Raw genomic sequence first — 25,951 nt, forward strand, 5'->3', positions numbered from 1 at the left:
ACTTGTTACCTCAGATGGATCAACTAATATCAGGCTGTCAAGTCTTGGTTCTACATTTGGAAAATAATCCCTCCGTCAAATGTAGATGTGGAGTTTGCATTTCAACATGGCTTCTCTGTTCATTAACTTTACCTCTACCAAATCACTAATCCAAATTCCTTCAGCAAAACTTTACCAACCATCTCACCAAAGAGATTTCAAAGAACTAATAGTATGGAGACCTTAACCGGAGGTGGGAAGAGATGATTAGTGATTATATACTCTTGAATAAATCTGTCCTGTGTTCTTGGGTTGCAAATTGCAAGATTAGTTGATGTATGGACTTACTGATAAGCATTCCAATTATCCGACAAGAGATAAATGCAAACAAGAAGTTGTTGGAGCAACTCAACAGATCAGGCAATATCTACTGATGTTAAGTGAACAGTTGACTTTTGGGAGATGGCCAGCTTAAAAGGTGAGGGGAAAGACCAGGGGAAAAGCTGGCAAGCGATAGGTGGATCCAGGTGAGGGGGGCAGATGGAGCAGGGAGAGTACGAAAATTTTTTAAAACGTGAAATAATTCTAGCTGATGAAGAGTACTGTGGTAAATCTGGTAAGTAGATCAAAGGAAATTGACACTAGTTGATCAATTATTATTTGTTAACTTATGTGAGTTATAAGTACTGTGCTGTGCACCTTGGTCTAGAGGCGGTATACATGTGTACAGTTGGATGATAACAAAGTGAACAATGGTGACTGTGGACTGGTTGGGTCAAAGCGCCAACAATACCACAGGAGAGTTAAAATCAATCTGTAAACAGTACATTTTACAATGACACAATGGAAGTAATGAATGCATTAAAGGAACAATTAAGGATTGTGTCAAGAGATTAAATGCTCCCTGGGTGTAACAATGTTGATAGAAGATTCTAGAGACAGTCTGTGAGAAGTCACTGAATAAACCAGATTCCCTTTCCAAGACCTTTAGAGGCACACATGTTCTAGTTAGTGCTGTTTACCCAGTCAAAGGTTATAAACTCAAGGAGAACAACTATATATGAAGAGTAGCTGCTTTGATAAAGGGTTTTGGTAACAACCTGATTTTTTTCCCCTCTTCTGAGCCTCAGTAGCAAATTTTGACCCATAATACTTGAGTAAAGCTGTCACCATAAAGGTGCTACAGGAATGCAGATTGTTATTCCAGTTATCAGGGACTTGGCTGGGTTCCACATTTTGTCCCCCCAACACAATTCCACACAAGTTGGAAACAAGCCCAGCAGATGCCCAGTTAAGAATGAGAATTATTTTAAATTTGTTAAAAATTAGAAGGGAATGAAAGTGTGAGCTAGCAGGGATACATGTCAGAAAATAGGATAATGCTTAATCTATTGTAGTATTTACGCGGTCAAACAATTAATTCTACCCTATCAGACTACCAAGACAATTAATTCTATTCTATCAGACTACCAAGACTTCCTGCATACAAACTGAAGCTGAAATGGGAGAATCCAGTACAGAAAGTCCTACTGTGCTCTCTGAGGAGGCAGAAGAGTGTCTATGCGACTGCTTTAAGTCGACAGACCGGTGCATGTTTAAGGAGTCAGCTGCCACCTATGACACTGCAACTGCAGATTTTATCAAACTTTTGAATAGACCTCTTGTACAATAGAATGGACCATTGGCCTCATATCTACCTTCCTTTGGTTATCTGTACTGCATTTCCTCCGTAACTTTCACTTTATGGTGCATCGTTATTGTTTCACCTTGTTCTACTTCAATGTACTGTGTAATGAATCACTGTATCTGTATGAACAGTATACAAGACAAGCTTTCACTGTATCCTGGTAGAATCACAAACCAAATGCAATACCTGGGCCCACTGTGCATGGGCTAGGTTTTCCAGTACATGGGCCTGGTAACCTGCATCTGCCATCACCCCAGACCCTTGCTGCCTTCAGTGCTGCTCTGGATATGGCAACTCACATCTGCACTGCTCTAGAAAAGCTCACATCAGGCTGGAGTGGAATGCTCTGAAAGCAGTGGGTTAGTAATTGCTGAGCAAATTCTGGTGCCCAGACCCGGGCAGCGACCTGCAGCTCTTGGATGTGCCTCTCCAAGTTCTCAGCACTGTAACCACTTTCCAGTGGAAGGAAACCAAATAAGGAGACAGCCTGGACAGAGAGGAGAGGAGAGGAAAACACAAGTGCAAACAGCAAACTCAGATCAGATGCAACAGGTCACCGAAGATGATAGATTATGGAACTATTCAGGCCACGTTGCTGAGGGACCTTAACACTGGCAACTCAGACATCTGATCCACAGTACCCATGCTAGGTCCTCGCATACCCTTGTACAGATTTGTAAAAGCCACATTCCAGTCTTCTTTTCCAAATGATCCATTATCTTCGCATCATGGCAGGAATCACAGTTCAGACCCACAATTACCTCCTTAAACTTTGACTTGATCAGCAGCAGAAGACAGGGAACAGCAGTTGCTGAGTGAGTGTACAAGGTGGTCAGGCTTGCAAGGTCACATCATATGTGCAAAGCCTACCCTTACCTCTGAAAGAAATCATTCATCAGCCTGCATGTTACGAGCCCGGTTCTCAGAGAGACAAAATACCATGTAGTTTAATACTGGAAAGAAAAGACTCCAGGTCCAGTCCCTGGCTGCAGTGAACTGTCTGAGCTGGAACACTCAGCAGTGGACAGGACACTGGGGAGAATACGGCCTTCGATTGAGACCGGGCTGGACTCCTTTGTCTGCTTGCTAGCTGGTCAAGGGTCCTGTGACTATTTGCTGATGGTGGAGGTAGTTCAGATTACGGTCATCTGCCATCTGGCTATGTTCCTGTAGGATTGCAGAAAAACTGGAAAAGTGAATGATACGGGATGGGAGATACGACTCTACCAAAGGAGGTTTAAGGCGCTCCTTCCCTCTGCGAGCCTGCAGGACATCCTTGGGCAAGGTGTAGCACCTGCTTTGATCCTCTAATCGGTATCTCGTGAAGCCATGGGAGCAGGTGGTTGTGGTCGTACGAAAAGGAAAGCAAGTGCAATGTTAGCATTCATTTCGAGAGGACTAGAATATTAGAGCAAGGATGTAATGCCCAGGCTTTATAAGGCACTGTGAGCATTTCTGGGCCCTTTATCTAAGAAGGGCTTAACATATAAGGAATATTTGATGGCTCTAGGCCTGTACTCACTGGTGTTTAGAATGGGGCGGGGGTGAGATCTCATTGAAACCCATCAAAAATTGGAAGGACTAGATAGAGTGGATGTGGAGAGGGTGTTTCCTATAGTGGGGGAATCTAGGCCACCCAGAGGGCACAACCTTGAAACTGATTGACATCCTTTCAGAACAGAAATGAGGAAATACTTCCTTAGCCAGAGGGTCATGAATCTGTGGAATTCATTACCTCAGATGGCTGTGCGGGCCAAGTTAATTTAAGATGGAGGTTGATAGGTTCTTGATTGATCAGAGCATCAAAGGTTAAGGGACAAGGCAGGAGAATGGGGTTGGGAAGGATATTAAATCAGCCATGATGGAATGCAGAGCAGACTCGATGGGCTGAATGGCCTAATTCTGCTCCTATGTCTAATGGTCTTCTAGAGAGCTGGCTAGGTCCTGTGTGCCTTCCTGTTGCTATCAAGACATGGAGGTGCCTAACAAGGATTCATTCTGTGATACAAAACAAAGGGAGCTGAGCAAAACGAAACTTGCTTTAAGAACGTATGAAATGGGAACTGGAGCAGACAGAGTTTGCTCCACAGTTCAGGGACCACCAAAGCTGATCTAACCTTGGCCTCAGCATCACTTTCCTGCTCACTCCTCAACTCCCCTGCCATTTAAAGTCTGTTACCTTGCATCTTGAACATAAACAATAAATTCACCCTCACACTTCTCTGGAACAAGGAGCTCAAAGATTCATACTCTGAGAGAAAGAACTCCTCCTCAGTCTGAAATGGGGAACCTCTCATCTGAAACTAAGCCCCTCAATTCCAGACTCATCCAGCAGGTAAAATATTCACTCAGTATCCACCCTGGCAGCTCCTCTGAGAATCACATGAATGATTCTTCAGGAGTACATTATCTTGTTAATGGGCAGAAAGTCATTGACAATGCACCTCCATTTCCAGAGCTGGCCTCGCTGGATAGAATGCCTGATCTGAGAATCCGCTCATTGATTCATACCCATTTATAATGTCTTTTAAGTATATTGAAACCATCAAGGACTACTTTTTTATTAGCTGTAACAAATGAAACATTCATGGACACTTTGCTGTGTGACAAACTGAATATAATTCTTTAGGAATCTCTTCCTAAGGATTAGCACACTGCATTTAAATATAAAAGAAACATTATGCAACTGTAAAATACAAGATACGCATGTCATCTTCAAACTTTATTCAGTTGCCAAAGGAGGAATACTTACAGCCGCCCCACAAGAAGTTCTCCCCTTTAAATCGCAAAGAGTGCATTGTAAACATAATTACTTCCATGATATTGCTTATTATGAAACTGCTCAGCTTGGAAATTGACCGTGGATTACTTTCTTGTGTGCAGAACCAAAACACAGTGCCCTTTATACTGCTCTGGATCAACACTCAACTGAGTTCTCAGGATGCAAGAAATGGACAACCAAAAGAATCCCAGCCAGAGACAGTCACACATGGTAGGTGAATCAGAAGTATAAACTAAACAGCAAGTTGTTGATTAACTAGTGCCACATTTGGAAGTTTCAATGGCATGTTTCAAAACTGAAAATATCAAAGATCTATTAACTATAACTATCGACCAAAGCAAAAGTAAGTAAAAATTAAATTGTATTGCAAAAACAATATTAAAAAGGCTATCTTTTTACAAACTTGTTTCTGAATTTATGGAAATGTAAACACTGATATATCACACTCCACAACCTTTGGTACAAGAAATCATTTTTCACTTCATTGACTGTGATATTGTTCACGCACCAATCGACAAATTACTAGAGCAATGTGTAAGCTGTCTTGGTTGAACTTCGTCAATGATTAAATATTGGAGGTGGTGGATCAGAAGGTTCAATGGAATGAGTGGGAAGGCATCAAACTTGTGCATTAGAGGAAAATCTTTCTTCCTCATGAGAAATTAACTGTGCTCTTAATAAAAGATAATTAAAATTGCTTTAAACTAAACAAAGATATTGAATCATTTGTTTTCACGTGATTAAACAAGATTTTTGAGTTAATGTCATTGGTACCTGGGGTGGTAGTTCTCCTCCATGTTTCTTCCATGTGAGTGTTGGTGAAGGATGTCCTCCTGCTCGACAGTACAACCTTACTGTATCACCCTCCGGGACCTCGACCCGCTGGGGACTGACTTGTACCTGAGGCACGTTACCAACACCTATAAATAGGACACAGCTCTCTTAAACTAGATCAAAAAGCATAGATAAGGGTGAGCAAAATATTCCTCAAGAGGTTAGCCACATTAGAATGGCAGCAGATGCAGCACCTAATTTAGTTTATCTAACTTTTCAACACCCTTACAGCATAGAATTACACTGAACATGCAGAACAGAAGCAGGTATGCCCAGACTGGTATTTATGTTCCACAAGTCTCCCTCTAAACTTCCTCATCCTACACTCATAACACTCTGTCCCTTCTCTCGCTCATGTTTTTTTTCTGGCTACCTTAAATATCTCCCAACTTCTCACATTAACCCTCCTTGTGGTACAAAATACCATAAATCCCAAGTTTTTGGGTAAAAATATTTCTCCCAAAGTCCTTATCTTTTTTTAGCTTCACGTACTGCAAGACTCCTGCTTTCCTCACCCTCATAAGCGAAAACACTGTCTCCCCATGACAAACATCTCATGCCTTTAATAAGGCCACAAATATCCTTCAAGGATGAGCCTAACCTTCACTCTTTCAGAATAGGTAAAACCTCTTGATACATTGCTGCAAGTCTTCATTGTACTTCAGTGTACTTTTTACAATGTGCCGACCAGAAATGTATGCACAATAGTCGAGATCGAACCAAGGTCTGACACAAGCTAAGCAAAACCCCTCTACTTTTCAATTCTCCCGTCAACATAAATCTCACTGTTTTTATACCTCAATGAACTGATGCTCTTATTAAGCAGCTGTCACCACTTTTCATGATTTGCATCTTTGCTGCCTAAAGTTTTTGCTCTTCTATCTCATGAGATTATTCGATTCCTAGTTCCAAGTAATTTGTAGCGTTATATTTCTCACTGAAATCTTACACTTCACAGTGCACAGCGAAATTAATTTGCCAATTATTTTTTATTTAGAGATACAGTATGCCAACAGGCCATTGTGGCCAAATGAGCTCCTGCTACCCTGTTACACCCATGTGTTCAGTCACTGTAACTCTCTAACATGTACATCTCCGGAATGTGGGAGGATTCTGGAGCATCTGGAGGAAACCCATGTGGTCATGGGGAGAACATTCAAACTCTTAGAGAGGCTGGTGGAATGGAGCCTGGTCACTGGTGCTGGAACAGCGTTATGCGAACACCTACGCTTTCATGCCTCCCACAATTATGTCCAATTTTCCTACACTTCAATGTTCCTCAATAATAATCATCCTTGCTAATTCAGTGTCATCTACAATCAATATCTTAAAGGATGCTACTGCAGGGTCACTATTGCTTTGATAGTCCAACACTGGTTTTGATTGCTTTAGTTTATTCCTCTTTCCTGCATCAAGTAACCCACCAAATGGTCCTTCCACACGTGGTTACACTGAGGCCCAATGCACACTTGAAATACAACACCTCATCTTCTCTCTGGGCACGCTGCAACCTCAGTATTAAATTCTCCTTTGTTAGAAAACTCGGTTCACTATATCCATTTCAGAATTAGTCATCTTTGATTGACAGAATGTTGATCTCAGGAGAAAGTTTGGAAAAAGAATTGCTGCATGTGGACAATGAAAAGATAAGGCATAGCTGGGGTCCATGTTTGATTTGAAGGAAATGATTGGAGCCAGAAGGGAAGCTATTTAAGGTAAGAACAAGCCTGTCAGGGGATGAAAGTGACGGTGAAGGTGAACTAAATGGAGCTCTGGTGGAGAAAGAAGCAGAGGATTTTAAGTCCTTTCTGCTGGGGAATGGAAGTGTATACATTCTGGCTTTTATTCTGATGGTGAGGAAGTGGGGGGGAAATCAGAAGTTGTCGAAACGATGGACAGCAGGCAGTTGTCCATGATGTAGGCAGGAAGGGAATGGACAAAGGGAGACAGGAAGGAGTCAAGGCATGAGAATACGAGTTCAGTGGAACAAGAGTAAGACAAGAATAAGCAGAAATGGGTCTACCAGGACAGTCTTGTTGGTAGATGCTGATTACAAATAGAAGCAGGAAGTACAGGGTCGAGGCACTGTCAGGTTGGAGGCTGTGGAGGGGAGACCTCTTGAGACCATGAAATCTGTGACAATGTGGGGGATGATGGCCGCCAGTTGTCAGTGGAGTCATAGTCCAGGGTTTGGTAAAAGGAAGTATCTGAGAACTGTTTTCTGGCCACTGCAAGGTAGAAGTCAGTCTACCAGAATATAACAGCACTGCAATGTGAGCTGCCTTAATGACTACAGCCCAATGGCACTCACATCTACAGTGATGAAATGCTTTAAGAGGTTGGTCATAACTAGACTGAACTCCTGCCTCAGCAAGGACCTGAACCCATTGCAATTTGCCTATTGCCACAATAGGTCAATGGCAGATGCAATCTCAATAGCTCTTCACACAGCCAGGATGCCGTTCATCGACTATAGCTCAGCATTTGACATCATTACTCCCACAATCCTGACTGAGAAGTTGCAGAACCTGGCCATCTGTACCTCCCTCTGCAATTGGTCCTCAACTTCCCAACTGGAAGACCACAATCTGTGCGGATTAGTGATAATATCTCCTCCTCGCTGACAATCAACACTGGTGCACATCAAGCATGTGTGCTTAGCCCACTGCTCTACTCTCTATATACACATGACTGTGTGGCTAGGCATAGCTCAAATACCATCTATAAATTTGCTGACGATACAACCATTGTTGGTAGAATCTCAGGTGGTGACGAGAGGGTGTACAGGAGTGAGATATGCCAATTAGTGGAGTGGTGCCACAGCAACAACCTGGCACTCAACGTCAGTAAGATAAACGAGCTGATTGTGGACTTCAGGAAGGGTAAGATGAAGGAACACATACCAATCCTCACAGAGGGATCAGAAGTGGAGAGTGAGCAGTTTCAAGTTCCTGGGTGCCAAGATCTCTAAGGGTCTAACCTGGTCCCAACACATCAAAGCAGTTATAAAGAAGGCAAGACAGTTGGCTATACTTCATTAGGAGTTCGAAGGGATTTGGCATGTCAACAAATACACTCAACATCTTCTACAGTTGCACTGTGGAGAGCATTCTGACAGGCTGCATCACTGACTGGTATTGAGTGGAGGGATAACTACTGCACAGGACTGAAAGAAGCTGCAGAGGGTTGTAAATTTAGTCAGCTCCATCTTGGGTACTAGCCCACAAAGTACCCAGGACATCTTCAAGAAGCGGTGTCTCAGAAAGGACCTCCAGCACCCAGGGTATGCCCTTTTCTCAGTGTTACCATCAGGTAGGAGATACAGAAGCTGAAGGCACACACTCAGCGATTCAGGAACAGCTTCTTCCTCTCTGCCATCCAATTCCTAAATGAACATCGCACCCTTGGACACTACCTCACTTATTTAATATACATTATTTCTGGGTTTTTTGCACGATTTTTAATCTATTCAATATACATATACTGTAATTAGTCCTGACGAAGGGTCTCGGCCTGAAACGTCGACTGTACCTCTTCCTAGAGATGCTGGCTGGCCTACTGCATTCACCAGCAACTTTGATGTGTGTTGCTTGAATTTCCAGCATCTGCAGAATTCCTGTTGTATACTGTAATTTATTTATTTATTGTTTTGATTTTATTTTGTTTTTTTCTATATTATGTATTGTATTGAATTGCTGCTGCTAAGTTAGCAAATTTCATGTCACTTGCCGGTGATAATAAACCTGATTCTGATTCTGCAGTGCATTTTATAGATGCAGAGACACACTACAACACTGGCGGAGGGAATGAAAATTTAGGCTGGGAGACAAGGTTGAAGAAAGGTGGAAGTTATTTGCAAAGTAAACAGTTGCCACTAGATTTGTAAATTTTAACCAGTGTTGAATAGCAGACTGACTCTGGCATGTTCTGGATCCGAGTGGGGGATCAAGTTCCTTTATTAGATGTTTTATTAAAAGGCAGATGTCATACGCAGCTCACGACATCAGCTTGACAGCACATTACAGAGAATTAATGTCCGGCTTAGACTGACTGAGAAAATATTACAAATGCTGAGTATTACAGTGACAGCAAGAGGCATTCCCGATGGTGCATTAACATTTCAACTGACTGGCAGCTTGTGATTTTTTAAAGAATAGGTTGTTGCAATCTCCTAACCACTCAATACTGCCAAAGCTGGGCCTGTGCCAACTGTCAAGGAGGAGGAAGGCAGACCACTTTGGTTTCTTAATTTGATCACATTATGCCAATCAGTCTACAAGATCAACACGACATAGTCCTTTAACAATGGGCCTGACAGACCTCATCAATCGAAGGGAGACATTTAATCCCCATTCCTGTAGCGTGGCTCTGCCTGATTACACAAGAATGTTTCTGCAAATGTGATGAGACCTTCTAAACAGTGGAGATATGATGCCCATGCACATGTTATCCACAGATCCAGTGAGCACTGCTCATCACCCCATAGAATGGCACTGATAATGATCATATTTTAAAATATTGTACTCATTCAATAATTATTGTCTTTATTCAATGCTTTACATGTTAAATTTATGCTAGAATTTTAATTTACTGATTTGAAGTGCATTGAACTCTCCCTGTAAACCACTTTTCCATATCTGACCGAGGTTTGGTTTGTTGAAACAAATTTCTACATGTTGCCTGCTGCAGTCCAATTTGCACCATAGATTCAGACAGCTTGGAGGCAGACCATTCATCCCAACACATCTATCAGTGGGCACCCATCCATTTTAATCCTATTAGCCTACTATCCCGAGGAAATTCAAGTGCTCAGCCTCCTAACTGCTGTCAGTGTCACCATTCTCTCAGGCAGAATATTCCAGATACTCAATAGCCTCTAAAAGATCCTCTTCAGATCTCGTGTCACTCACTTAACCTAAGCCCTCTGGTTTTATCTATTTCTAAAATGGGTCAAAGTTATCTGCAGTCTGCCCTTTCTCCACTTCTTGTAATTTGATACACCTCAGTGATGTTGCCTCCTAACCTTCCTCACTTCAAGGAAAACACACTCAGCCTCCCTAATTTCTCCTACTCATCAAACCTAACTGGAACTATGACCCAAATCCTGTTTGCCTTTCACCTCCTTGCTTGCACATCTACACAAGCAATCTGACAGCAGCACCCCACAATTCTTATCTCCATGCAACACACATCAAAGTTGCTGGTGAACACAGCAGGCCAGGCAGCATCTCTAAGAAGAGGTACAGTCGACGTTTCAGGCCGAGACCCTTCGTCAGGATGAACTGAAGGAAGAGTTAGTAAGAGATTTGAAAGTGGGAGGGGGAGGGAGAGATCCAAAATGATAGGAGAAGACAGGAGGGGAGGGATGGAGCCAAGAGCTGGACAGTTGACTGGCAAAAGGGATATGAGAGGATCATGGGACAGGAAGCCCAGGGAGAAGGAAAGGGGGGGGGGAACCCAGAGGATGGGCAAGGGGTATAGTCAGAGGGACAGAGGGAGAAAAAGGAGAGTGAGAGAAAGAATGTGTGTATATAAATAACCGATGGGGTACGAGGGGAGGTGGGGCATTAGCGGAAGTTAGAGAAATCAATGTTCATGATTCTAGGTTGGAGGCTACCTAGAGGGAATATAAGGTGTTGTTCCTCTAACCTGAGTGTGGCTTCATCTTTACAGTAGAGGAGGCCGTGGATAGACATATCAGAATAGGAATGCGATGTGGAATTAAAATATGTGGCCACTGGGAGATCCTGCTTTCTCTGGTGGACAGAGCGTAGGTGTTCAGCAAAACGATCTCCTAGTCTGCGTCGGGTCTCGCCTATATATAGAAGGCTACATCGGGAGCACCGGACGCAGTATATCACCCCAGCCGACTCACAGGTGAAGTGTCGCCTCTCCTGGAAGGACTGTCTGGGGCCCTGAATGGTGGTGAGGGAGGAAGTGTAAGGGCATGTGTAGCACTTGTTCCGCTTACAAGGATAAGTGCCAGGAGGGAGATCAGTGGGGAGGGATGGGGGGGACGAATGGACAAGGGAGTTGCGTAGGGAGGGATCTCTGCGGAAAGCAGAGAGAGGGGGAAAGGGAAAGATGTGCTTAGTGGTGGGATCCCACTGGAGGTGGCGGGAGTTAAGGAGAATTATATGTTGGACTCGGAGGCTGGTGGGGTGGTAGGTGAGGACAAGGGGAACCCTATTCTTAGTGGGGTGGCGGGAGGATGGAGTGAGAGCAGATGTGTGTGAAATGGGGGAGATGCGTTTGAGAGCAGAGTTGATGGTGGAGGAAGGGAAGCCCCTTTCTTTGAAAAAGGAGGACATCTCCCTCATCCTGGAATAAAAAGCCTCATCCTGAGAGCAGATGCGGCGGAGACGGAGGAATTGCGAGAAGGGGTTGGCATTTTTGCAAGAGACAGGGTGGGAAGAGGAATAGTTCAGGTAGCTGTGAGAGTCAGTACGCTTATAGTAGACATCAGTAGATAAGCTGTCTCCAGAGATAGAGACAGAAAGATCTAGAAAGGGGAGGGAGGTGTCGGAAATGAACCAGGTAAACTTGAGGGCAGGGTGAAAGTTGGAGGCAAAGTTAATAAAGTCAACGAGTTCAGCATGCGTGCAGGAAGCAGCGCCAATGCAGTCATCGATGTAGCGAAGGAAAAGTGGGGGACAGATACCAGAATAGGTTCGGAACATAGATTGTTCCACAAAGCCAACAAAAAGGCAGACATAGCTCGGACCAATGCGGGTGCCCGTAGCTGCACCTTTAGTTTGGAGGAAGTGGGAGGAGCCAAAGGAGAAATTATTAAGAGTAAGGACTAATTCCGCTGGACAGAGCAGAGTGGTGGTAGAGGGGAACTGATTAGGTCTGGATTCCAAAAAGAAGCGGAGAGCTTTGAGACCTTCCTGATGGGGGATGGAAGTATATAGGGACTGGACATCCATGGTGAAAATAAAGCAGTGGGGGCCAGGGAAGTTAAAATAAAATAAAGCGGTGGGGGCAGGGAACTTAAAATCTTATCTCCATGCTTGACTTCCATTCTGGACTTGAACCTCATTTTTGTAACCTCCATCAGCACTTCGAATCTGTGTCCCCTTCTGTTTGGGCCTTTATTACAAATGTATCTTCATTCACCCCCTTTCAGTTGCATTTGTTTGATGCTCTAGACCTTGCCCCTGATGGACTTCAAAACCATTTCTTTTGTTGCAGTTGTGGTAGAGAAAATAAACATTCAGGAGTGTGGGTAGGGAGCTAATGATACAGGCAGAATAGTCTCGGAGACCACCAAGCATTTGAATTTGTTTGGAAGTGCATTCATCCAGGTTAAGTGGAGAATATTTTATTACCTCCCTAACTTCTGCTTTGTAAAAGGTTACAACACGGGGAATAATCTTTGGGAACTCAAGGGACTGAGTCACACAGACAGGGGGGATGGGGGTGTTGACATCCAGTTTCCAATTTGCTCCTGTTGCCATGGTATTCACATGACTGGTCAGTTAAGTTCCTGGTCAGTTGATGTTAGAGATCTGATGATATCAATAAAACTGAGAACCAAGGACACTTTCACATGTTGGAGACAGACATTGCTTGGCAGTAGTAGGTAAAGATAAGTTAATAATAGAAGGTGTTAGTATCATGTGTCAACAATATTTCTTACTGTCCCCCAGCACAAGAATGAACCCTGTTTAGAATTTTCGACATGCATCAAGGACTGCTTTGCTGTTTGGGTTCTGGAAACACAGACCTCATTGAGGGGTCAGCAGTGGAAAGGGCAAGAAACTTCGTGTCAAAATCTTGGAGGATCCTTCCTGTGCGCGACACACTGATGCAATCACAAAGGCAGCTCTACTTCATCAGAAGATTCAGGAGATTTGGTATGTAACCAAAGACTCTAGCCAATTTCTACAGATGTACGGTAGGGAGCATTCTGACTGGTTGCATCACTGCCTGGTATGGAGCCTTCAATGCAGAGGACTGAAAGAGGCTGCAGGGGCAGTATATCAGCCCGCCCCATCATGGGAACAGCATTGCCACCATCAAGGGCATCTGCAAAGACGCTGCCTCAATAAGTTGGCCTTATTGGGCTGAAGACCCTCACACAATGCCTTTGCAGCAGCCGTTTTCCCTTCTGACATCAGATTTCTGAACAGTCTACGAACCCATGAACACTACCCCATTATTCCTCTTTTGCACTGTTCTGCTGCCAAATAAAAAAACAAATCAACCAACTTTGTGATACAATGTCAGTGTTAATAAACCTCATCTGACTTTGAAGGTTATTGATAGAGCAGGTGAAGTTGGGTCTACGATACTGCCCTGTGGAAATTTAACTTGATTCTTACTTTGCACATAGAGAATTGTTGTGGCGATGTGGTGTCCAGCACTGTTTGATGCTTTGCAAGAATACTCTGCTTCATCGGAATGCTCTGTAGCGACGATACGGAGGAGTCCACCCTGAATTACTGCATTTGGTGAAATAATATTACCTTGACCTCCTGGAAGATAGAAACACCCAATTATCATAATATCCACATTCCAGAGTTTCTTCCAACATAGAAGGGAGTCGTGCCGGCTCTTAGACAAATCCGATTCCCCCACATTTTCCCTGTAACCTACTCTCTTTATACGTCTTCCCAATTCACCTAACAGCCACCATTTACAGTGGCCAATGCACCCAACAATCAGCAACATTGTTGGGAGCACCCAGAGAAAAAAAAACATTTCACATTTCATGCAGAGGTCAGAATTGAACCTGGGTCCCTAGAGCTGGAAAGCGGAGTTCCACGAGCTGTCCTGCTGATATCATCATTTTATGAACTAATTTATTTTACTGGTCACTCCGGGAGATTATTTAAACTTCTATACAGAAGCAGATTAAGATGACTGTATATTTCTGCCATTACTACCTATCACAGAATGACTACACCTTCATTCCCTCACGCAGTGAAGGTATAATTATGCAATTCTGAATGTGGAAATAGGGTTTAACAACAAAGATTATTTCCCATTTCTGAGACAAAAAGTAACCTTTGCCTTCACTGTGATTGAACACCAGCTTGCACAAATCAGCAGCTCTTGCAAAACTAATGCCAGCATATAATTCAGGATTTTAAAAAGCATACTTCAAAAGCTTGAATGCTGGATAATTTGCAACTTATTTTCTGCCTTGACAGAACTAGTGTTAAAGAGTGTTACTAGTGTTACATTTGACTGTTGCAGCATTTAAAACCAAAGGTGTATCTTCTGTAACAACATTATACTTCCAAAATTTGGTTTTCAAATAAGTCAAATACTCCGCCAGCTGGGAGCGGTCCAAGTGTCTAAGACTAGTGTTTGGATTCGCATGAATTCCTTGGACATAGTTGTACAGGTTCCTGTATGTGTTAATTTAGGAATCCTTGAACTCTTCACTCTAAATTCCGAAACATGTAAGGACTTGTGCATTACCCAAGTCAATAGCATGTGGGACATTTGAATGTGAGCTGTGTGGTTGATTTGCTAACATTCAGCATGCATTGTAAATTGTACTTAGTCTGCGAACATGAAACCGTCTGAAATCTTTTAGTGTTAACGAGACGAGTGAACTTACTGTTTGATTTTTTTTCTTTCAATAAGGGACTGTTTTAGTGAATGGTCTCTGGTATGGAGGGACAAACGTATTTTAAAATACTTTATGAATGGCCCAATTTTAGCTAAATAAAGATAAGCAATCTACGTGACAATGTGCTGCATATTCTTACCATGAACTGGGCAGCCTAGGTTGAGAGTAAGATTAGGAGATTCTCTTGTACACTAGCTTCCTGCTCAAACATACCATTGCAGAAAAAGTTTGTGAACTGTTTGCAATTATCTGATTTTCTGTATTAATTGCTCAGATGAAGATCAGACCACATTTTGTAAGTCACAATAATAAACACAATCTGCCTAAAGTATTCACACATAAACAATTATACTTTTTGTATCTTTATTGAACACAATGTTTAACCATTCATAGTCCTGGCTGGAGAAAGTATTTGAACCCTTCTATTTAATAACTGGTAGAACCTCCTTTAGCAGCGATAACCTCCACTGAACGTTCCCTGTAGCTGCTGATCAGACTTGCACAGTGGCAAGGATGAATGTTAGACCATTCCTCCATACAAAACCGTTTCAGTTCATCAATATTTATGGGATACCTTGCATGAACAGCCTTCTTCAGCAACTCAATTGGGTTAAGGTCTGGACCCTGACTTGGCCATTCCAAAACATGAACTTTCTTCTTTTTAAACCATTCTGTTGTTGACTTACTGTTTCGGATCATTGTTTTGTTACATCATCCAAGTTTCAGGTGATGGACTGCTACCCTGATATTCTCCTGTAAAAAGCCTCGAAACAATTTTGAATTTGTTCCCTCAATGGTTGCAAGCCGTCCAGCCCCTGAGACGGCAAAGCAGCCCCAAACCATGATGCTCCTCCTACAATGCCTCACAGTTAGGATGTGCAGTGCCCTTTTCCTCCAAACAGAGCGGTGCGCAGTTCTGCCAAAAAGTTCAACTTTTGTCTCATCTACAACAGAACATCGTACCAGAAGCATTGTGGAACATCCAGGTGGCCTTTTTGCAAACTTGAGATGTGCAACAATGTTTTTTTTTTGAAGGGCAGTGGTTTCTTCTATGGTGTCCTTCCATGAACACCATTCAGTGTTCAGTGTTTTTCTGATAGCGGACACATGTACAGATAACTTAAGCAAGTTCTTTTGTTGTTAGCTTTGGGTTCTTTTTCACCCCGTTCAGCACTGCACATTGTGCTCTTGGTGTAATCTTTGCAGGACACCCACTCCTAGGAAGAGTAGCAACAGTACTGAATTTCTTGCATTTGTAGACAATTTCTCTTACTGTGGACTGATAATCATTCAGGTTTTTAGAAATGCTTTTGTAGCCTTTTCCAGCTTCATGCATCTCTACAATTCTTCTTCTAAGGTCCTCTGAAAGTTTTTTTGATCGAGGCATGGTGCACATAAACAGGTCTTTCTTGAGAATAGCAGGCTCTGTCAGTAACCTGATTTTTTGTGTCTTTTTATAGGGCAGGGCACCTCTACAACCAACACCTCCAATCTCATCTCATTGATTGGAACATCTGACTCCAAATAGATTTTGTACAAGGCACTACTGCAGAGGTTCACATAACTTTTTGAACTGAGACAGATAGTTTAAATGGTGTACTCATTATTGACGAGAAGTAGTACAATTGTTTGTGTGTTATTAGTTTAGGCAGATTGTGTTTATTATTGTGAAGATCACAATCAGATGACGATCAGACCACATTTTACGAGTAAGTAATTCAGAAAACCAGGTTCACAAAACTTGGTTATATGGTTCTTTTTTTTCAGATAGCTGGGTCACCAGAAAAACAAAGAAGCCTAAAAATTCCTGGTGCAGTGGCAGAAGTTCAGAGTCCAATCTAATTTGATACATAGAAAAGATAACTACTACAAAACTACTCTGACTGGTACAATATGTGATTATAAGAAAGGCTTAATTAAAGATGTGAAATGCTTTCATCGCTAACTTCACTGTTTGGAAAGATCAAAATAATGACGTAATAACATACCGAACCATTCCAAGGTGGGAGGAGGATTCCCAGTTGCAGTGCATCGGAATTCAGCAGTTTGTCCCTGTTTAACTCTAAGGATGGTAGGTTCGATGGTGGCTACAGGTGCTGTTGCTAAGGCAAGGTAAAACACAATTTTATTCTACATAAGTATTTTAATAGCAATATTTTTTCCGAGGACATTTGATTGTTTTGTTTTTCTCTGTCACTTGAATGTCTACAGGAGACAATGGCTGAGGAATTAGGAAGATCTGTTAATTGAGCAAGTAACATGATTCTATATCTCTATGACTCTAACATTCTTCTAACAATAAAAATAAAGAGTTTGATGGGAGACTGGTCGAAAACATGGCACAAACACAGGAGATTCTGTAGATGCTGGAAATGTTGAGCAAAACACACCAAGTGCTAGAGGAAACCAGCAGTTGCTGGATTCCTCCCTTTAGCAGAATCAATCAGCACAGTACAACTGCAAACACTGGACTTTCTCACACTGGGGCCACAACATACCAACATTTGTACCAGTTAGACAGAGGTGATGGCCAGTGAGGTCCTCGACCTGAACCTCTTATCTTCATTTTTATACAAAGAAACTTAGGAGGCATATCAATAGATTAACATTTTAAAACTGCGCAATTATTCTCTGCTAATAATTTTGTACTAACAGATATGTTCATAACTTCATAAGAGCTGAGACTGCTGTGACTCCATCCTTTCTCACTTGTTCAGAACTTTGTCTGAGGCCTTTCTGTCCGTTCGATTTCCCAAGACCTCACCAGCGAACGCTTACCATGGACGTACAATCCCCTACATCTTTAACCCATATCAGGACATTCTGAGGGCACTGTTTCTTCCATAAGTACAGGCACAGTCAGTTCCTCTTCACCATATCCCCCTCACATGAAACATTTTCTTAACCTCCAGATGAGAGGAGTAGTTCTGGGAGCTCATGTGAGCTCAAGCTTTGCTTTATTGGGTATATATTAAAAAAATTTATTTCACAAACAATGCAGTTGTTGGAATTTGGCGCATAAAAAAAATGCTGGCGGAACTCATCGTGTCAGACAGCGTCTGTGGAGGCAAAGGGATAATTTACATTTCAAGTCCTTCCGGGGTCTTCTTTCTCTCTGGTACTATGTTGGTTCTACAACCTGCCCTCAGAACTTAATTTCATTAATGGTCTTGCCAATTTCCACCATTTTGTCACAAGGTCCGTTTCTGTCTTTTCCCTTTCCGGACGTGTCCATCACCAGGGTAGGCTGGCGACACACATCCGTGTAGGTTTACAGACATCTGTTGGCACCTCAACTCTCAATCACTGTCACATTTGCTCCAGTGATAACAATTTCCACAAAGTGGTCTCTGATACATCTTCCTTCCACCTGCTCCACCTATACCATGGCTTCTCTTCACCCATAGTTGATAGGTCACTTGACTATTTTTATTCCATTTTCTGCACTTCTGCTCTTACATCCCTCTCCTCCTGGATTAGTGGAAAGACTTCAGTCTTCAGCTTCTATGGCGCCAGCCTCCAAATACAATTGATCATCCTTAGTAACTTCTCTTACTCACCAATAGTTAGATCTTCTCTTCCCCTTTCAGCATTCACACGAATCATTCTGTTTTATGGCATCTTTCCATGCAACCACAGAAAATGTAACACCAATTGTTCTACCTCCAACCTTCCCAACATCCAGACATCCAAACTGAACTTCCTGCCACCCAGGTATCCACAGAACTTCCCATCATCCAGGGGTCCAACCAGAATGTCCCGTTTCTCTAAATTACTTGTAGCAGTTAGCAGTGAATCTGGCTAAATTACTCCTCTCATTATTGGTTTAAAATTCTCCATCTGAGGATGGAGTCATGGTGATACCCAATTAAGTGCATTTTCATGGTTGTTCAACTAACTTGAAATCATTTGAACTGGGTTGAATAATTCACTCAGTTTACTGAATTTGGTTCACTCAACAATTTAACACACAGTTGCAGAAAGAATTTCAACCTAGACTGTTTTCTGAGGGCCAAAATAACAAAGAAAAAGAGCTGAAGTCCTTCAAAACTGGCCCACGAATCCACATGATCATGACTGATCTCCACAGGCCTCATCTTCTCTGTGCTACTTTGTTACGTCTCTGACCCGTCAAAAATTGACCTATCCCCTTGTTAAAACGATCCAGTATCTGCAACCCTCTCAGACAGAGAAACCCGGCGATTCACCATCTTCTGTAAGACGCTGTCCCTATGCAACTCAATGATTGATCCCTAATCAAATATTCACACACCCTTGTCTGATCATAACCAGTCAGGTAGAAGATGCAAAAGCATGAGAGCACCTACCACCAGGCTCAAAGACAGCTTCCACTGTGCTGTTAGAAGACCACTGAAAGGTCCCCAGTACAATAATCCAGACTCTTTATGTTACAATCTATGCCATCATGACTTTGCACCTTATTGCCTGCCTGCACTGCACTTTCTCTTCAACTGTAACACTCTATTCTGCATTCTGCCATTGCTTTCCCCTTGTACTACTTCCGCAATGCACTAATGTGATGAAATGATCTGTATGGATGGCATGCAAAACAAAGTTTCTCACTGCACCTCGGTACATGTGACAAGAATAAATTAATTTGCCAATATTTTTATAACTTGGGTTCCTAGCTGCACATGCAGATCATATCAGTTACTTAGTCAATGTAATGGCCACAGACTTCCAAGAGTTGATCTTCTCTCAATTCCAACAAGTATCTTTGGAACTGGGATTTCCATTTTTGTCAATCCAGTTTGTTCCAGAGTACGAGGACATGCTGAATACATCCAGACCCTTGACTTAGGAGAAGATGGGGCCAGAGTACACTGGCGATTCTCTGTCGTCTGCAGGAAATTTTACCAGTTTTCCTCTTAAATATATTCCTTTTGAACTACTTTCAATGCAGTCTGCAGCATCTAAATTTTCTCATAACAGCAGACTACGAAAATTACCTCAATGATTTTCAGGTCATTCTGACGCATTTCAAATTATAGTTGGCGACTTTAACCAGGCCTGTTTGAAGAAAACCCTGCCCAATATTCACCAGCATGTAGCCTGTTGCACCAGAGATTCCAGCACACTATACCACTGGTACACTGCGATAGGAATGCCTATCATTGCTTTCCAAGTCTGCATTTTGGCAAGTCGGATCATTTGGCTGTACTCTTACTCCCTGCATACAAAGCCTGAAGAGCAAGGCTCCAGAGATCAAAACAACCAAGAGATGGTTGCAGAGGCTGATGAATGGTTACAGGATTGCTTTGAGAGAGCGGACTGGGCCATGTTCAAGAACTCATCTGTGCTAAATATTGCGAAATAGGGGACAGCAGAGCTTCACTTCCAGAAGAGCTCAATGCTTTCTATGCTCGCTTTGATCACCAGATCAGGGAGGAACCATCGCACAGCCCCATCCCTCCTGATGATCCTTTGGTCTCAGTATCTTACGCTGGCGTGTGGGCTGCCTTCAAGAGAGTGAATCCAAGGTAAGCATCCTGTCCAGATGAAGTACCCGGCTGAGTACTGAAGACCGGTGCCCACCAACTGGCTGGTGTATTCAGGGATATCTTCAACCTCTCGCTCCGGCAGTGTGTGATACCCACCCGCTTCAAGCAGGCTTCAATCGTACCAGTGCCCAAGAAGAGCATGGTAAGTTGTCTAAATGACTATCGCCCAGTGGCACTTACATCCACAGTGATGAAGTGTTTTGAGAGGCTGGTGTTGAAGCCTATCAGCTCCAGTCTGAATGGTGACTTGGATTCGCTCCAATTTGCCGACCCAAGCAAAAGGTCTGCAGCAGGTGCTATCTTGTTGGTTCTTTGCACAACTCTGGAACACCTGAACAGCAAAGGTGCATACACCAGGATGCTCTTTATAAATTACAGCCTGGTATTTAACACCATCATCCCCTAAAAGCTAACAGTAAACTCTAAGACCTGGACCTCAACACCCCCTTGTGCAACTGCATTCTGGATTTCCTCACTTGCAGACCCAAGTCAGTTCGGATTGGCAAAAACGTCTCCTCCACAATCTCCATCAGCATAGGCACACTGCAGGGATGTTTACTTAGCCCCCTGATCTACTCGCTTTACACCTATGACTGTGTGGCTAAGTACAGCTCCAACACCATATACAAATTTGCTGACATTACCACTGTTGTGGGCTGTATCAAAGGGGGTGATGAATCAGCATACAGGGAGATTGAAAATTTGGCTGAGTGCTGTAGCAACAACAACCTCTCACTCAATGTCAATAAGACCAAGGAACTGATTGTAGACTTCAGGAGAGGGAAACAAGGTTCATGAGCCTATAATCATCCGAGGATCAGGGGTGGAGATGGTCAGTTACTTAAATTCCTGGGTGTCACTATCTCAAGAGGACCTGTCCCAGACAATAAATAAATAGATAGATAGATATTTTTGCGAAGAAAGCATGACAGCACCTCTGCTTCCTCAGGAGTGTGTGAAGATTCAGCATGTTATCAAAAACCTTGGCAAACTTCTATAGATGTGTGGTGTAAAGCGTGCTGACTGGCTGCATTATGGCCTGGTATGGGAACACTAATGTCTTTGAGCAGAAAATCCGACAAAAGATAGTGGACTTGGTAGTGGATTTGGCCCAGTAGATCATGCGTAAAACCTTTCCAACCATTGGGCACATCTACATGAAACGTTGCTGTAGAAAAGCAGCATCCATTGTCTAAAATCAGCACCACCCAGACCATGCTATTTTCTCACTGCTGCCATCAGGTAGAAGGTACAGGTGCCTCAGGACTCACACCACCAGGTTCAAGAACAGTTATTACCCCTCAACCATCAGGCTCTTGAATAAAAGGGGATAACTACATTCATTTAAGGACTCTATTACAGGTGTCCCCCACTTTCCGAACATTCTCTTTACGACATTTCGCTTTTACGAAAGACCTACATTAGTACCTGCTTTCGCTAACCGAAAGAGGATTTTCGCTTTTACAAAAAAAGATGCCCGCTTTAAACTTGTGCTTACCCCGAGAAAGACTACCATGACCATAAAGCCTTGCACGGGCAGGTGTGTGCGCATGAATGTACGTGCGCATGTGATTTTTTTCTACAAGTCGCTTTTGGCTCAACCTTCCCGATTCTGTTAAGTGAAACTACACTGTACATACATTATTTCTACTTTATCTAGGCTGTGTGTTTATCATATCATTCCTGCTTTTACTATATGTTAGTGTTATTTTAGGTTTTATGTGCAATTTGGTATGATTTGGTAGGTTATTTTTTGGGAATGCTCAAAGATTTTTCCAATATAAATTAATGGTAATTGCTTCTTCGCTTTACGCCATTTTGGCTTACGAGTGGTTTCATAGGAACGCTCTACCTTCGGATAGCAGGGGAAACCTGTATATTGCTATTTCATGCTTGTTATTAATTGCTATTTATTTACTGTATATCTGCATTTGCAGTTTGTTTACAGTTCAGTTACTAATGTTTACAGTTTCTGCTCTGTAGATTTGCTAAGAATGCTACAGAAAAAGAATCTCAGGGTATGTGGTGACACTCTGACAACAAAGCTTACTTTCAACTTAAAACTTCTCTACAGCTCATAAGACAAAGGAGCAGAAGTTGGCCATTCGGCCCATCAAGTCTGCTCCGCCATTTTATCATGAGCTGATCCATTCTCCCATTTAGTCCCACTCCCCCACCTTCTCACCACAACCTTTGAGGCCCTGGCTACTCAAATACCTATCAACCTCTGACTTAAATACACCCAATGACTTGGCCTCCACTGCCACCCGTGGCAACAAATTCCATAGATTCACCACCTTCTGGCTAAAATAATTTCTATTCATCTCTGTTCTGAATGGGTGCCCTTCAATCCTTAAGTCATGCCCTCTCGTACTAGACTCCCCCATCAAGGGAAACAACTTTGCCACATCCACTGCCCAAGCCTTTCAACATTCGAAATGTTTCTATGAGGTCTCCTCTCATTCTTCTGAACTCCAAGGAATACAGTCCAAGAGCGGACAAACGTTCCTCATATGTTAACCCTCTCATTCCCGGAATCCTTCTAGTGAATCTTCTCTGTACCCTCTCCAACGTCAGCACATCCTGTCTTAAATAAGGAGACCAAAACTGCCCACAGTACTCCAAGTGAGGTCTCACCAGCGCCTTATAGAGCCTAATCCTCCTTAATAATCTTACCATAGAACCATAGAACATTACTGCACAGAAACAGACCTTTTGGCCCTTCTTGGCTGTGCTGAATCATTTTTCTGCCTAGTCCCACTGACCTGTCCTGTCCAAGTTTTTCTTAATTGTTAGAAGTGAGCCCGCATTTACCACTTCATCTGGCAGGTCATTCCACACTCCCACCACTCTCTGTGTGAAGCACCCCTTAATGTTCCCTTTAAACCTTTCCACCTTCACCCTTAACTCATGTCCTCTGGTTTTTTTTCTCCCCTGGCCTCAGTGAAAAAAAGCCTGCTTGCATTCACTCTATCTATACCCATCATAATTTTATATACCTCTATCAAATCTCCCCTCATTCTTCTATGCTCCAGGGAATAAAGTCCTAACCTATTCAACCTTTCTCTGTAACTCACTTTCTCAAGTCCCATCAACATCCTTGTAAACCTTCTCTGCACTCTTTCAACCTTATTTATATCCTTCCTGTAATTTAGTGACCAAAACTGTACACAATACTCCAAATTTGGCCTCATCAAAGCCTTATACAACCTCACCATAACATTCCAACTCTCCCTTTCTCTTCACCATTTACACCTCGGACTTCAACTACTGCACAGAGTCTCGTCATCTTCAGAAGTTTTTGGATGACTCTGCCATAGTTGGATGCATCAGCAAGGGAGATGAGGCTGAGTACAGGGCTACGGTAGGAAACTTTGTCACATGGTGTGAGCAAAATTATCTGCAGCTTAATGTGAAAAAGACTAAGGAGCTGGTGGTAGACCTGAGGAGAGCTAAGGTACCGGTGACCCCTGTTTCCATCCAGGGGGTCAGTGTGGACATGGTGGAGGATTACAAATACCTGGGGATACGAATTGACAATAAACTGGACTGGTCAAAGAACACTGAGGCTGTCTACAAGAAGGGTCAGAGCTGTCTCTATTTCCTGAGGAGACTGAGGTCCTTTAACATCTGCTGGACGATGCTGAGGATGCTCTACGAGTCTGTGGTGGCCAGTGTTATCATGTTTGTTGTTGTGTGCTGGGGCAGCAGGCTGAGGGTAGTAGACACCAACAGAATCAACAAACTCATTTGTAAGGCCAGTGATGTTGTGAGGATGGAACTGGACTCTCTCACGGTGGTGTCTGAAAAGAGGATGCTGTCCAACTTGCATGCCATCTTGGACAGTGTCTCCCATCCACTACATAATGTACTGGGTGGGCACAGGAGTACGTTCAGCTAGAGACTCATTCCACCGAGATGCAACACAGAGTGTCATAGGAAGTCATTCCTGCCTGTGGCCATCAAACTTTACAACTCCTCCCTTGGAGGGTCAGACAACCTGAGCCAATAGGCTGGTCCTGGACTTATTTCATAATTTACTGGCATAATTCACATATTATATTTAACTATTTATGGTTTTATTACTATTTATTATTTATGGTGCAACTGTAACGAAAACCAACTTCCCCCGGGATCAATGAAGTCTGACTCTGACTATGACTATACTCAATATGACTATACTAAAAAGGCCAATGTACCAAAAGCTCTCTTTACAACCCTATCTACCTGAGACGCCACTTTTAGGGAATTTTGTATCTGTATTCCCAGATCCCTCTGTTCCACTGCACTCCTCAGTGTCTTACCATTAACCCTGTATGTTCTACCTTGGTTTGTCCTTCCAAAGTGCAATACCTCACACTTGTCTACAGTATTGAACTCCATCTGCCATTTTTCAGCCCATTTTTCCAGCTGCTCTAAATCTCTCTGCAAGCCTTGAAAACCTTCCTCACTGTCCACTACATCTCCAATCTTTGTACCATCAGCAAATTTGCTGATCCAATTTACCACATTATCATCCAGATCATTGATAGACAAACTTTTGTAGATGACAAATAGCAATGGACCCAGCACTGATCCCTGTGGCACACCACTAGTCACAGGCCTCCACTAAGAGAAGCAATCCTCCACTACCATTCTCTGGCTTCTTCCATTGAGCCAATGTCTAATCCAATTTACTACCTCTCCATGTATACCTAGCGACCGAATCTTCCTAACTAACCTCCCATGTGGGACCTTGTCAAAGGCCTTACTGAAATCCATGTAGACAACATCCACTGCCTTCCCTTCATCCACTTTCTTGGTAACCTCCTCGAAAAATTCTAATAGATTGGTTGAACATGACCTACCACGCACAAAGCCATGTTGACTCTCCCTAATAAGTCCCTGTCTATCCAAATGCTATCTCTTAGATCCTATCTCTTAGTACTCCTTCCAATAATTTACCTACTACCGACGTCAAACTTACTGGCCTATAATTTCCGGGATTACTTTTCGATCCTTTTTTAAACAACGGAACAGCATGAGCTCCAATCCTCCGGCACCTCACCCGTAGATACCGACATTTGAAATATATCTGCCAAGGTCCTTGCAATTTCAACACTAGTCTCCTTCAAGGTCCGAGGGAATACCCTGTCAGGTCCTGGGAATTTATCTACTCTGATTTGCCTCAAGACAGTAAGCACCTCCTCCTCCTCAACCTGTATAGGTTCCATGACCCCACTACTTGTTTGCCTTATATCCATTGACTCCGTGCCAGTTTCCTTAGTAAATATAGACGCAAAAAACCCATTTAAGGTCTCCCCCATTTCTTTTGGCTCCATACATAGCCAACCACTCTGATCTTCAAGAGGTCCAATTTCATCCCTTACTATCCTTTTGCTCTTAATATACCTGTAGAAGCTCTATGGATTATCCTTCACCTTGACTGCCAAAGCAACCTCATGTCTTCTTTTAGCCCTCCTGATTTCTTTCTTAAGAATTTTCTTGCACTTTTTATACTCCTCATGCACCTTATTTGCTCCCTGTTTCCTATACATGTCACACACCTCTCTTCTTTATCG

At 42.8% G+C, this 25,951-nt stretch overlaps 1 protein-coding gene across 4 annotated transcripts in view; it reads right to left on the bottom strand.

Moving 5' to 3' along the window:
* hspg2 (heparan sulfate proteoglycan 2) overlaps positions 1 to 25,951 on the bottom strand; it is a 546,546-nt gene that overhangs the window by 155,183 nt on the left and 365,412 nt on the right. For all 4 annotated transcript variants that reach the window (XM_063033469.1, XM_063033470.1, XM_063033468.1 and 1 more), the window contains 3 exons: positions 16,857 to 16,970; positions 13,610 to 13,762; positions 5,223 to 5,368 (listed from right to left, as the gene is read on the bottom strand). In XM_063033469.1, coding sequence (XP_062889539.1) covers positions 5,223 to 5,368; positions 13,610 to 13,762; positions 16,857 to 16,970 — 413 coding nt within the window. The remainder of the gene's footprint in view (positions 1 to 5,222; positions 5,369 to 13,609; positions 13,763 to 16,856; positions 16,971 to 25,951) is intronic.

This window comes from Mobula hypostoma, chromosome 25 (assembly GCF_963921235.1).
Source record: "Mobula hypostoma chromosome 25, sMobHyp1.1, whole genome shotgun sequence".
Classification (NCBI taxonomy): Eukaryota; Metazoa; Chordata; class Chondrichthyes; order Myliobatiformes; family Myliobatidae; genus Mobula; species Mobula hypostoma.